Source organism: Chiloscyllium punctatum, chromosome 31, assembly GCF_047496795.1.
Source record: "Chiloscyllium punctatum isolate Juve2018m chromosome 31, sChiPun1.3, whole genome shotgun sequence".
Lineage (NCBI taxonomy): Eukaryota > Metazoa > Chordata > Chondrichthyes > Orectolobiformes > Hemiscylliidae > Chiloscyllium > Chiloscyllium punctatum.
Window position 1 is genome coordinate 61,140,589 of NC_092769.1, and position 13,145 is coordinate 61,153,733.

Below are 13,145 nucleotides of genomic sequence, written 5' to 3' on the forward strand. Positions count from 1 at the left end.
TGTCTGCGAATACACTTGGGTTCTTCATGGGAGCTGTTCGATTTTTCATGAGGTCCTAATTAGCTCTTCCCTCAGCTCCTCTCTGACCTTCACCATTCCTTTAAATCCTTGACATTGTCTGTTTTCTGACCTTAGCTCCTGTGACCGAATGCTCACTTAGAACACAAGGGAGGCAAAGCAGAGGTGAAGAACTTTGAATTACATTAGTCCAGCAGAGTCCAAGGCCACCTGTGCTAGTTTTGTTTGTTGTTGAGATGTTGTACCGGACACACACTGTTTTCAGCTACACGCAGAGAGTGGTGCAGAGGGCAGCATGGTCGCTCAGTGGTTAGCACTGTTCCCTCTCAACACCTGGGACCTGAGTTCAATTTCCACCTCGAGTGACTCTTTGTGGGGTTTGCACATTCTCCCCCTCTGTCTGCGTGAGTTTCCTCCCACAATCCAAAGATGTGCAGGGTAGGTGAATTGGCCATGCTAAATTGCCCATAATTGTAGGTTAGGTGCATTAATTGGGGTAAACATAAGGTAATAGGGTAGAGGAATGGGTTGGGGTGAGTTACTCTTTAGAGATTCGATGTGAACTTATTGGGCCTAATGGTCTATGGGATTCTTTTCGATGGTTTATTTCATTTTCTCACATATTCTGCTATTTTCTGTCTGTAAATTAATTTCTAGTTCCAGTGATCAGTTTAATAATGGATTTTTCGCTTGTATAATGCACTCTATTATGCAGTACAACAGTACTTCTCGCCATCCACCACTTCTCTTTTACAACTGACGTACTAATTGCCATAACTCTTTTTATTCAGCTGTAAAGCACACAAATTTGAACAAGACGACCAACGTTTAAAAGCATCTGGATCAGTGCGTAAATAGGAAGGATTTAGAAGGATTTGTGACAATTGAGACTTAATTAGTTTGATATCTGTTCAGCGTGGACAATTTGGACCGAAGAGAGTCTGTTTCCTGCTGTACATCTCTATGACACTATAACTTATTCCAGACTATTCCACCTCAATAGTTCCTTTCTGAATCTCTTCAGGATAGACTCTCAATCTCTGTTGCACTATTCCACCAGTTTCAGTACATTTCCCATTTCTGATTCTGTATGCCAGTTCCATTTGAACACATCACAATTTCATTATAATTTACTTCACAGAACCAAAGAATTGTTTCAGCACAAAAAGAGACCATTGAGGTCATCATGCCAACATCACTTCTATTCTCTACAGCCAATTTGCTGGCTTTACTCCATATGTCTGTACATCAGGTCTATCCAAATAAGCCTCAATAGAACCTACCTCTGCCACATTTCCAGGCAGTGCCTTCCACACCCTGGCCATTCACTGTGTGACAAAGCTTTTTCTCATGTCACTTTGCTTCTTTTGCATGTCACTTTAAATTTATATCCTCTCCTTTTTGTTTCCCAATTCACAAGTGGGAAGAACTTCTTACGTATTTCTATTCAGTAGGATTCTAATTTTGAAAACTTTCATCAATCTCATCTCAGCCTTCTCCTCTTCAAGGAGAACAGTTCCATCTTCGTTAATCTATCTCATTCCTAGAAGCATTCTTGTAAAGCACTTCAGCACTTGCTCCAATGCATTCATACTTTTCCTATAACTTGGTGGCGATGACTACACAATCTCCAGGTGAGGTCTAAATTAGAGTCTTGTATACAATTTCAACATCACCTGCTCTTGTATTCTTTGCCCCTACAAATAAAGCTGAAAATATTGCATCTTTTATTCATTTCTCACTCAGTCCTGCCACCTTCAGTGATGCACATGTACATCCATGTCCTTCTGCTGCCACATTGTTTGAATTGTACCTTCTATTTTAGATTATCTTTCCGAATTCTTGTGACCAGAATACATTACCTTACAGTTCCCTGCACTGAATCTCATCTGCCACCTACCTGCCCACTCCACCAACACAAGAATATTCCACATGAGTCTAAGACTGTTGTTTCCCAAGTTTCCTGCCCAGTTTATGTTGGAACGGGTATGTCAATCCCAGTATTTGAAGCCAAGCTTAATCTCAGTAAACTTAATCTCAGACAGCATGTGCTTTCTGCCTGTCAGTCCTTGATCCGATGCATAAAATTCCTCACTTTTAGGAAGTACTCTCATTGTAATCAGTTCATGGCTCAGGTTACATAAAGATCACTCACATAAATAAAATATCTGTATTAACTCCTCATTCCCCACATCACAGGGATAGGGAGGGGTGAGCCTATGGGAGAATATAGCCTGAGCTGTACTAACTCCTCTGTTCTCTACATGGCAGGTATAGAGAGGGGCGAGGCCATGGGTGATTTGAAATCAAGAAATTTTAAACTGAGCCATCACTTGACCTGGAGCTGATGTAGGTCACTGCGCACAGGAGGTGAACAGGACTGATATGAGAAAGCAAACGGGGAGCAAAAACACCAGAACCTCTATTTCAATTCACCTCCCTTCCCACTGACACCCTCCCAGTGTCTTGTTTACTCGGGTTTGCTCTTAGCAGAACTGACCTATTTTCTGCTATACACTTACCACTCTCATCTCATCTCTCCATCTAAAACTCTCCTAGAGTGGCACAGTGGCTAGCACTGCTGCCTCGTAGCACCAGGGACTCAGGTTTGATTTCCTGGCTTGGGTGACTGTCTGTGTGGAGTTTGCCTGTGACTGTGTGGGTTTGCTCCTGGTGCTCCAGTTTCCTCCCGCTGTCCAAAGATGTGCAGGTTAGGTGAATTGGCTATGCCAAATTGCCCAATAATCTTCAGGAATGTGTAGGCTAAGTGCATTAGTCGGGGGAAATGTACAGTAATAGGGTAGGGGTATGGGTTTGGGTGGAATACTTTTCGGCAAGTCGGTGTGGTCTTGTTGGGCCTAATGGCCTATTTCCACACAGTAGAGATTCTATACAACCATCACTGACATTCTGAACACCCACACAATCTTCCACTTGCTCCCCACCCCCACCGTTTCTCCAGCATAAATACCATTATTTTCTTAGTTCCCCTTCAGTGTCAAGGAAGAGTAGATTAGACTTGAAACATTAATTATTTTTCCCTCTTCACAAATGCTGTCAGATGTACTGAGTTTCTCCAATGCTTTGTTTGTATTTCAGACCTCCACCTCCATACTTGTATGCTAATACTTAAAGCAAAGCTGAATTGATTTCACTTTATTCAGAGAGTTAACACCAAGAGCTGGGCTGGAGGTGGTGATCATCAGGTGAGCCAGACCCCATTTCACAGGGTTCAGTCCTGATTGTGAGTAACAGCAAAACCAGTCATGGTAGCTGCTTGTGAACTTGCTTATGTCTCAACAGATTGGATGACTGAGTAAATCCTTTACCGCACTCTGAGCAGGTGAAGGGTCTCTCCCCGGTGTGAATACGCTGGTGCTTCAGCAGATTGGACAAATTATTGAACCTTTTCCCACACTCAGGGCAGCTGAATGGCCTCTCCCCAGTGTGAATTCGCTGGTGCACAATGAGATGAGATGATTTCCTGAACCCAGTCCCACAGTAAGAGCATCTGAATGGTTTCTCATCAGTGTGAACACGTTGATGGCTGACTAATTCAGCAGAACTTTTAAAGCATTTCCCACAATGCAGGCATTGAAATGGTCTTTCATCACTGTGAACCCGCTGGTGTTTCAGCAGGTGGGATGACTGAGTGAATCCCTTGCCACACTCAGAACAGATGAATGATCTCTCGCCATTGTGAACTCGCTGGTGTGATGACTGAGTGCTTCCCTTCCCATACTCTGACCGGCCGAATGACCTATTCTCAGTGTGAACTCGCTGATGTGCCATCAGGTGGGATGACTGAGTGAATCCCTTTCCACACTCTGTGCATGTGAATGGTCTCTCCCCAGTGTGAGTTCTCTGATGACATAAGAGGTTGGAAAACTGAGTGAATCCCTTCCCGCACTCAGGACAAGTGAATGGCCTCTCTCCAGTGTGACTGCGTCGATGTGTTTCCAGGTCAGATGGGTAATTGAATCCCTTTCCACAATCCACACATTTCCACGGTTTTTCCCCAGTGTGACTGCACTTGTGTCTGGACAGGCCAGATGATCGACTGAAGCCTCGTCCACACAGAGGACATGAGTAGTGTTTCTCCCCACTGTGAAAGGTGATTTTACCTTCCATGTTCAAAGTCCAGAAAGATATTCAGGTTACCAAAAATTGGGTGACACTGTCAGATCCTGATGTAGTGTTTAATTGGAATTTGTTGATGGTAAATTCTCCCCTTCCAAAATCCTGGAAAAATGATTGAAAACAGAAAGAAGGGAATGAGTGAGGTTTTAGATTAGATTAGATTACTTAGAGTGGAAACAGCCCTTCGGCCCAACAAGTCCACACCGCCCCGCCGAAGCGCAACCCACCCATACCCCTACATTTACCCCTTACCTAACACTACGGGCAATTTAGATTGGCCAATTCACCTGACCTGCACATCTTTGGACTGTGGGAGGAAACCGGAGCACCCGGAGGAAACCCATACAGACACGGGGAGAATGTGCAAACTCCACACAGACAGTCGCCTGAGGTCTCGCAAAGACAGAAATGTAAATTGAACTCAATGAATCTTATAATTTCTGGAGATAAAACCCGTGAACCATAAAGCTGCCTGATTGTCATAAACACTCAACTGGATCACAAACATGTCACTCCTTCTGAACCACAGCAGAATCTGCCTTGGATTAGTGGAGAGACCAAGAAAGAGAGGGGTTATGGTGTTGTCATGGTTCAACAAGAGGAATTTTGTAAACAAAATCCTAAACCTCCTATAAGAATCCTGGCAGCTGGTGTATGTTAACAACCTTATCACCCAAATCACTTCCAAGTCCCACACCATACTACCCTGTGGGACATCCAGTTCTGAATTTAAAATAAAACCTTCATTTAACTAAATGAATATTGGGAAGAATGAAGTCAGTGTCTTTAGACAAGCAACAAACTCCATGCCAAAGCCACTGATTTCATCTCTCTTTTTGGTCATCATCTGAGGCTGAACTACACAGGACGCAATCGTACAAAATATAAGAGTTGAACACGCTTCTGATAGTTTGGAGCAAGGCAGATCAGAAATGTTATTCATGAATGATTGTAGAGGGGATACAGGACACAACTCACAGTTTTGGGCGAGCCCTCCGGGGGATTATTGCGGTCAATAAAGGAATCACAACACTGTCCTCCTATGACCTGGGTCACAATGGCTGCACCATCAACCTGTTGAACATTGACCCTCTCTACCATTGCTGATAACATGTTGCTGGAAAAGCACAGCAGGTCAGACAGCATCCAAGGAGCAGGAGAATCGACGTTTCGGGCATGAGCCCGAAGAAGGGCTCGTGCCCAAAACGTTGATTCTCCTGCTCCTTGGATGCTGCCTGACCTGCTGCGCTTTTCCAGCAATACGTTATCAACTCTGATCTGCAGTCCTCACTTTCTCCTCTCTGCCATTGACTGACCTGTATTTGAAGATACCGTTTACACAGGGTTATGAGTTTCAGCTGAGGGACTTAATGTGACTGAACAGAACCACAGGTCTTTGGACACCTCGGGTTGGATGGCAGAGGGAATTGAAGCAAACAATTTAAGAAAGGTCACTGGACTTGAAATGGGAAGCATGGTGATTCAGTGTTTCTTACCGCTGCCTCACAGCACTGTGGACCCGGGTACAATTCCATCCTGGGGTGACTGTCGTGTGAGGTTTGCACATTGTCCCCTGGTCAGCATAGGTTTCTGCTGGGTGCTCTAGTTTCCTGCCACAGTCCAAGGATGTGCACGTTAGGTGGACTGGCCAATAGGGTGGGGGATGGGTCTGGGTATGATGCTCTTCGGAGGATCACTGTGGACCAGTTGGGCCGTATAGCCTGTTTCCAAACTGTAGGGATTCTATAATTAACTCCATATTTTTCTCCATATGTTGTGCCAGACTTGAAGCGTTCCTCTAGCAGTTATTGGTTTTGTTGCGAGATTTGTTATCTTATCCTTTAGTCTTTGCCATAGCTTTGCCTCACCAAGAAGCCGTGAGGTCTCATCAGTTTGACTGACAATTCTAAGCTAATATCGGCGGCTGCTCCCTGGCCCCCTACAAAGACGGCGGCTTTGCATGTCCATTGCGCCTCATTGCCCCTAAGAAAGATGGCGTCCTTTAGCATAGGCCCAACGCGAGAAGCTGTGGCCCCGCTCTTTGTTCACGGCAGAAGAAGGAGAGATAAATTCCTGACTGGGGTTTGCAAGAGACTTGCAGAACACGTTTACTAACCTGGCCGAGCACTCGCCACATCCATCGGTCTCTCCACTGCTCCATCATCTTACTGTTTATGAATCCTAAGTGATCATCCCACCACCACCTTCACGGTTTTCGCGCATGTTCCATGCCGCTTAAACACTACGCATGCGCGTTTTTCATGTTGTGTTGATTGGGGTTAAAAATCACACACCACCACCTGATGAAGGAGCGACGCTCCGAAAGCTAGTGCTTCCAGTTAAACCTGTTGGACTATATCCTGGTGTTGTGTGATTTTTAATTTTGTACACCCCAGTCCAACACCGGCATCTCCGAATCATGACGTATATCGGGGAACATTCACAACCGCGGGGAGTGCTGGGTAAGTACGTTGCAGTGACGGGTCAATTGTGTTTATTAATTGGCTTTGCTGAAGCTTCAGAAACAGTGTGACGTCATAAAATTCAAGAACACGTGTCTCACCAATGTTAACCATTGCCTCTGTTCACTTGTTCCTCACATTGTCTGCCCATGAATGCAAAACGGTAGATCCTCTGCCTCAGCATCAACCACGTCTTGACAAATTGCTAGGATTATAACAGAAAAGCTCGTGGATTTTATTTTTTTTACAGCACTTTTTTTTAAAATTGCGTATCTTTAAGTTGATCGTGGGTCAGGCTAACTTATCTGAAATCAGTGTTGCTTGTTTTTAGATTTTGAGTCCCATGCTCCTGTATCCATTGTTAGTTCTTGCTTTGATTTTAGCTCATCATGTTCTTTAATATCGTTTCTGGAGTTCCATTTCCTAACCGTGTCCACCCAACTATTCAGTCGTTGTTCCCAAAATTGCTAACAATGCAAAATGACAAATGACACTACTTCTGGTGGTGGGTGTTGGTTTTTCAGTATATTGAACCAGCAACTATGACATGAATAAACCCGTAAAGGAAAAGGCCGCATTTTGAATGTGATAACACTGCTGGTGGAATAAAGAGCCAAAGTTCATTTGAAAAAGCAAGATTTCAAAGGCACATTATCCAATATGGGTGTGAAACACACAACCTGGGATTAAAAATCTTGCTCTACCAACTGAGATAGCCGGACAGATACCAACTCGGAATCTTTCCAAAGCAAGGAGACTGCTTAAAAGCAATGCAGATAATTAAATTGACCACCAGAGTCCCATGGCTCAATTAGTTCTGCTCAATAATCAGTAAAATCATTGAGATTCCACTTCACTTTTGTTTGCTTCTCAGTATTGACATCTAATTTCAGCAGCATCTTTTCCTGAATTTAATATTTATCTGTTTGTTGTGTGGCTTTATTTTGAATTCAGATTTGCTCCAATAAGGCAAAGCAAAAGGACAAACAACAGAAAATGAATCACTCACTACTACATATCCCCAGTGCTGATGTTCAAGCTTATCAAATGCCAATCGTTCGAGAAAATGTTGTGGCGGAGATGAGACTGTCACATGCCTCCTTCTGGAAAGTGCCTACGCAAAGGAAGTCTGGAAAGGAATGCAGTAGTGTTTATGGAGGTCCATCCCGATGTCTGTTCCCTGGGATACACACTGAGATGAACATCAAGTGTGCCTAGAGGACCATCAGCTCAGTGAAAGACACTCTTTGGTCTGCCCAAGATTTGCAGGTATTCCGGTTGAAGGAGTTGACCCTGACCGAGGGTTGCAGACTGGCACGTTCCAAGGCCCAGGGCTATGTGCTGAGGGGCACAGTGAAGCTTTGGGCAGCTGCCGCCGAGGAGTGGTGGGGAAAGACCACCTTGTCAGGTGCTTCTGCTGAAGAATAACTGAGGTCCATTCAGTATTGGGCCCAGCTGACATCGCAACTAAATGCCAAATGGTTGAGGGAAAGGATCCGTTACCATGGGAAGATATATAATTGGGAAAAAGGAAATTATGATACTGTCAGACAGGAGTTGGGAAGTACAGACTGGGAGCAATTGTTCCATAAAAAAGGGCACAGCAGACATGTGGAGACTGTTTAAGGAGCAGTTGTTGCGAGTGATGTACGAATTTGTTCCTCTGAGACACCACCAAGAAGAGGTTAGATTAAGGAACCTTCGATGGTGAGAACAGAGGAGCTTATCATCAAAAGGAAGAAGGCAGTTTATGTAAGGTGGAGAAAGCAAGGATCTAGCACAGCATTAGAGGATTACAGGCGTGCTAGAAAGGAGCTCAAAAATTGACTGAGGAGAGCCAGAAGGGGACACGAAAAAGGGTAGTCAAGAAGGGAGAACCCAAAGGCATTTTACTCATACGTGAGAAATAAGAAGTGATCAGAGAGAAGGTAGGACTGATCAGGAATAGTGTAGGGAACTTGTGCATGGAGTCTGAGCAGATAGGGAAAGCCCTAAATGAGTTGTTTTGCTTCGGTTTTGACTCAGGAAATGGACCTTGTTGTGAATGAGAACTTTGAGGAGCTGTGGTATAGGCTTGAACAGATCAAGATTGTTGAAGTTGATGCATTGGAAATTTTGGCAAACATTAAGATTGATAAGTCCCCAAGGTCAGACCAAATTTATCCTAGGTTACTCCAGGAAGCAAGAAAGGAGGTTGCTAAGCCGCTGGCGAAGATCTTTGCCTCCTCACTCTCCACGGGAGTTGTACTGGAGGATTGGAAGGAGGCAAATGTTGTTCATCTTTTCAAGAAGGATAATAGGGAAATCCCTGGCAATTACAGACCAGTCAGTCTTACGTCTGTGGTCAGTAAAGTTTTGGGAAGAATTCTGAGGGAAAGGGATTATGACTATTTAGAAAACCATAGCATGATTAAAGACAGTCAGCATGGCTTTATGAGGGGCAGATAATGTCTCACAAATCTTATTGAGTTCTTTGAGGAGGTGACAAGTCAGGTTGATGAAGGTCAAGCAGTGGATATTGTGCATATGGATTTCAGCAAGGCATTTGATAAGGTTCCCCATGGTAGGCTCAATCATAAAGTCAGGAAGTATGGGATACAGGGAGATTTGGCTATCTGGATTCAGAATTGGCTGGCTGACAGAAGGCAGAGAGTGGTTGTGGATGGAAAATATTCTACCTGGAGGTCAGTGTTCAGTGGGGTCCCGCAGGGCTCTGTTCTTGGGCCTCTGCTCTTTGTAGTTTTTATAAATGACTTGGATGAGGAGGTTGAGAGGTGGGTTAATAAATTTGCAGATGACACAGCAAAGGTGCCATTGATAGTATCAAGGGCTATTGGCGGCTGCAGTACGACTTAGACAGGATGCAGAGCTGGTCTGAGAAATAGCAGGTGGAGTTCAACCTGGATAAATGTGAAGTGATGCATTTTGCAAGGTCGAACTTGAATGTTGAATATTGGATTAAAGACAGGATTCTTGGTAGTGTGGAGGAACAAAGGGATCTTGGTGTTCAAGTACATAGATCCCTCAAAATTGCCACCCAAGTGGATCGAGTTGTTGAGAACGCATATGGTGTTTTGGCTTTCATTAACAGGGAGATTAAATTTGAGCCGTGAGGTTTTGCTACAGCTCTACAAGTCTTTGGTGAGACCACACTTGCATTATTGTGTCCAGTTCTGGTCGCCCTACTATAGGAAAGATACAGAGGCTTTGGAGAGGGTGCAAAGAAGGCTTACCAGGATGCTGCCTGGACTGGAGGGTTTGCCTTATGAAGGCTTATGTTGACTAAGCTCGGATCTTTCTCTCTGGAGAGAAGGAGGATCGAGGTATATATGATAATGAGAGGCATAGATAGATTCAATAGCCAGAGACTTTTCCCCAGGACAGGATTGACAGGCATGAGGGGTCATACTTTTAAGATATTTGGAGAAAGGTATGGAGGGATGTCAGAGGAAGGTTCTTTATGCAGAGAGTTGTGAATGCATGGAATGCGCTGCCAGTGATGGTGGAAGCAGAGTCATGAGGAAGATTTATGCAACTGCTGCACATGCACATGGATAGCAGTGAATTGAGGGGTGCACAGGTTAAGTTATTTTATTTTATATTAGGATTAATCCTCGACACAACATGGTGGCCAAAGGGCCTGTTCTGTGCTGTACTTTTCTGTGGTCTATGTTCTGTGTAAATGTAGAGAATAGTGAACATCAATGATGCAATTTGTTCTCTGAAGGCAAACAAAATGTATACACCTGAACAGCTTCACCAACTGTATATGTACCAAAATTTCTTTTTATGAATAAAGTATGTTTTTGAAATTTTAGAATAATGGGAGGTGAGGAGAATATCTCCAATCACAAAGTAATCAGTGGGTAGAGTTTAATAGTGACTGTGCATCACTTTGTGCTCTAAGGAGACACCAACATTGAAACAGGGTATGTAATAAATAGAGTTTTTTTTTCAAAAGTATAGATCTCAGGTCCACAGACTCCTCTGGTGATGGTATTTACTGTCCTTACCCAGTCTGTACTGAAAATGACTATAGTCCCACAATGAGGTGCTTGAATCGCAGTTGCCCATAGTTGAGAGTCACTGAGGTCATGGGGATTTAGGGATGTTGAACTTGCAACCCATTCCCATATTCCATGAAAGTATAAAAGTAGAGAGATCTTGGTTTCCACAGAGACAGTGTTTATGATGTGATTAGACAATTATTTGGGTTAGTTTATGCATGGATAAATCAGGTTAAGTAAGCAAAGAGCACATAGTACAACTGTAATATCAATGGTTCAGCCTCAGTTAGAGCATTGGCTATAATCCTGATCCTCACTCTTCACCTGAAATGTAATGATATCAGAAAGGACACAGAAGGGATTTATTGGAACAGAAGGCATTATAAAGGACATAGACAGGGTTTAGTGGGATATAAAGACATTAGAAAAAACACAGACAAGTTTATCAGAATAATGGAAAGGATAAACAATTCAGCCAAGGGTCTGGTATTGAGACTGGCTCTAATGCAATGAGGGGTATGTCAGGTTCCAAGAGATCAATTATGTTATGGGAATGTGTAGTCTGAAGTACAGACAGACGTTTCTGTGGCCAGCAGGAAAAAATCAGAATGGTGTGTTGCTTCCCTGGTGCCAGGATCAAGGATGTCTCAGAGAGGGTGCAGAATGTTCTCAAGGGGGAGAGGGGCCAGCAAGAGGTCATTGACCACAGTGGAACCAACGACAAGTTTGAGATTCTGAAGGGTGATTACAGAGAGTAAGGCAGGAATTTAAAAAGGAGGTCCTGGATCACTCCTGGTGTTACGAACTAGTGAGGGCAGGAATAGGAGGATAGACCAGATGAATGCATGGCTAAGGAGCTGGTGTATGGGAGAAGGATTCACATTTTTGGACCATTGGATTCTCTTTTGGGGTAGAAGTGACCTGTAGAAGAAAGATGGTTTGCACATAAATTGGAAGGGGACTAATATACTGGCAGGAAGATTTGCTAGAGCTGCTTCAGAGGATTTAAACTAGTAAGGAGAGGTGGGGTTTGGGACCCAGGGAGGTACTGAGGAAAGATATCAATCTGAGACTGGTACAGTTGAGAACAGAAGCAAATCAAACAGTCAGGGCAGGCAGGGACAAGGTAGGTCTAATAAAATAAACTGCATTTATTTCAATGCAAGGTGCATACATGGCTCAAGGCTGGGCAGGACTGGCAGCTTAATGTTCCTGGATACAAATGCTACAGGAAGGATAGAAAGGGAGGCAAGAGAGGAGGGGGGAGTGGTGTTTTTGATAAGGGATAGCATTACAGATGTGCTGAGGGAGGATATTCCCAGAAATACATCCAGGGAAGTTATTTGGGTGGAACTGAGAAATATGAAAGGTATGATCACCTTATTGGGATTGTATTATAGACCCCCCCCCCCCCCCCCCAATAGTCGGAGGGAAATTGAGAAACAAACTTGTAAGGTGATCTCAGCTATCAGTAAGAATAATAGGGTAGTTATGGTAGGGGATTTTAACTTTCCAATCATCGACTGGGACTGCCATAGTGTTAAAGGTTTAGATGGAGAGGAATTTGTTAAGTGTGTACAAGGCAATTTTCTGATTCAGTAGGTGGATGTACCTACTAGAGAAGGTGCAAAACTTGACCTACTCTTGGGAAATAAGGCAGGGCAGGTGACTGAGGTATCAGTGGGGGAGCACTCTGGGTCCAGCGATCATAATTTTATTTGATTTAAAATAATGATGGAAAGGGATAGACCAGATCTAAAAGTTGAAGTTCTAAATCAGAGAAAGGCCAGTTTTGATGGTAATAGGCAAGACCTTTCAAAAACTGATTGGAGGCAAATGTTCACAGGGAAAGGGATGGCTGGAAAATAGGAAGCCTTCAGAAATGAGATAACGAGAATCCAGAGAAAGTATATTCCTGTTCGAGTGAAAGAAAAGGCTGGTAGGTATAGCGAATGCTGGATGACTAAAGAAAATGAGGATTTTGTTAAGAAAAAGAAGGAAGCATATGTAAGGTATAGACAGGATAGATCGAGTGAATCCTTAGAGTATAAAGGAAGTAGGAGTATACTTAAGAGGGAAGTCAGGAGGGCAAAAAGGGGACATGAAATAGCTTTGGCAAATAGAGTTAAGGAGAATTCAAACAGGTTTTACAAATACATTAAGGAAAAAAGGATAACCGGGGAGAGAATAGGGCACCTCAAAGATCAGCAAGGCGGTCTTTGTGTGGAGCCGCAGAAAACGGGGGAGATACTAACCGAGTATTTAGCATCAGTATTTATTGTGGAAAAGAATATGGAAGATATAGAAAGTAGAGAAATAGATGGTGACACCTTGGAAAATGTCCATATTACAGAAGAGGAAGTGCTGGATGTCTTGAAATGCATAACGGTGGATAAATTTCCAGGACCTGATCAGGTGTACCCTAGAACTCTGTGGGAAGCTAGAGGAGTGATTGCTGGGCCTCTTGCTGAGATATTTTTATCAATGATAGTCACAGGTGAGGTGCCGGAAGACTGGA

The 13,145-nt window shown here is 43.6% G+C and overlaps 1 protein-coding gene and 1 long non-coding RNA gene across 3 annotated transcripts in view; one reads left to right on the forward strand and one right to left on the reverse strand.

Moving 5' to 3' along the window:
- Window positions 1–10,432, forward strand: part of LOC140456979 (uncharacterized) — a 32,375-nt gene extending 21,943 nt beyond the window's left edge. The window contains exon 2 of the long non-coding RNA XR_011953292.1: window positions 7,575–10,432. This is a non-coding gene — a long non-coding RNA (uncharacterized lncRNA). The remainder of the gene's footprint in view (window positions 1–7,574) is intronic.
- Window positions 787–6,609, reverse strand: LOC140456977 (uncharacterized). 2 transcript variants are annotated; one of them, XM_072550852.1, is made up of 2 exons: window positions 6,275–6,609; window positions 787–4,260 (listed from the first exon to the last, which is right to left on the reverse strand). In XM_072550852.1, exon 2 carries the CDS (start codon window positions 4,147–4,149, stop codon window positions 3,283–3,285), a length of 867 nt encoding a protein of 288 aa, XP_072406953.1. In that variant the 5' UTR covers window positions 4,150–4,260; window positions 6,275–6,609; the 3' UTR covers window positions 787–3,282. The 2 variants fall into 2 exon arrangements, with proteins under 2 accessions (XP_072406953.1, XP_072406954.1); XM_072550853.1 differs by having other exon boundaries at window positions 5,655–6,609.
- Window positions 10,433–13,145: the final 2,713 nt, after the last annotated feature.

What these genes read in the sequence shown, in the direction of transcription:
- LOC140456977 (XM_072550852.1), bottom strand. Translation starts at nt 4,149, where the DNA reads ATGGAAGGTAAAATCACCTTTCACAGTGGGGAGAAACACTACTCATGT.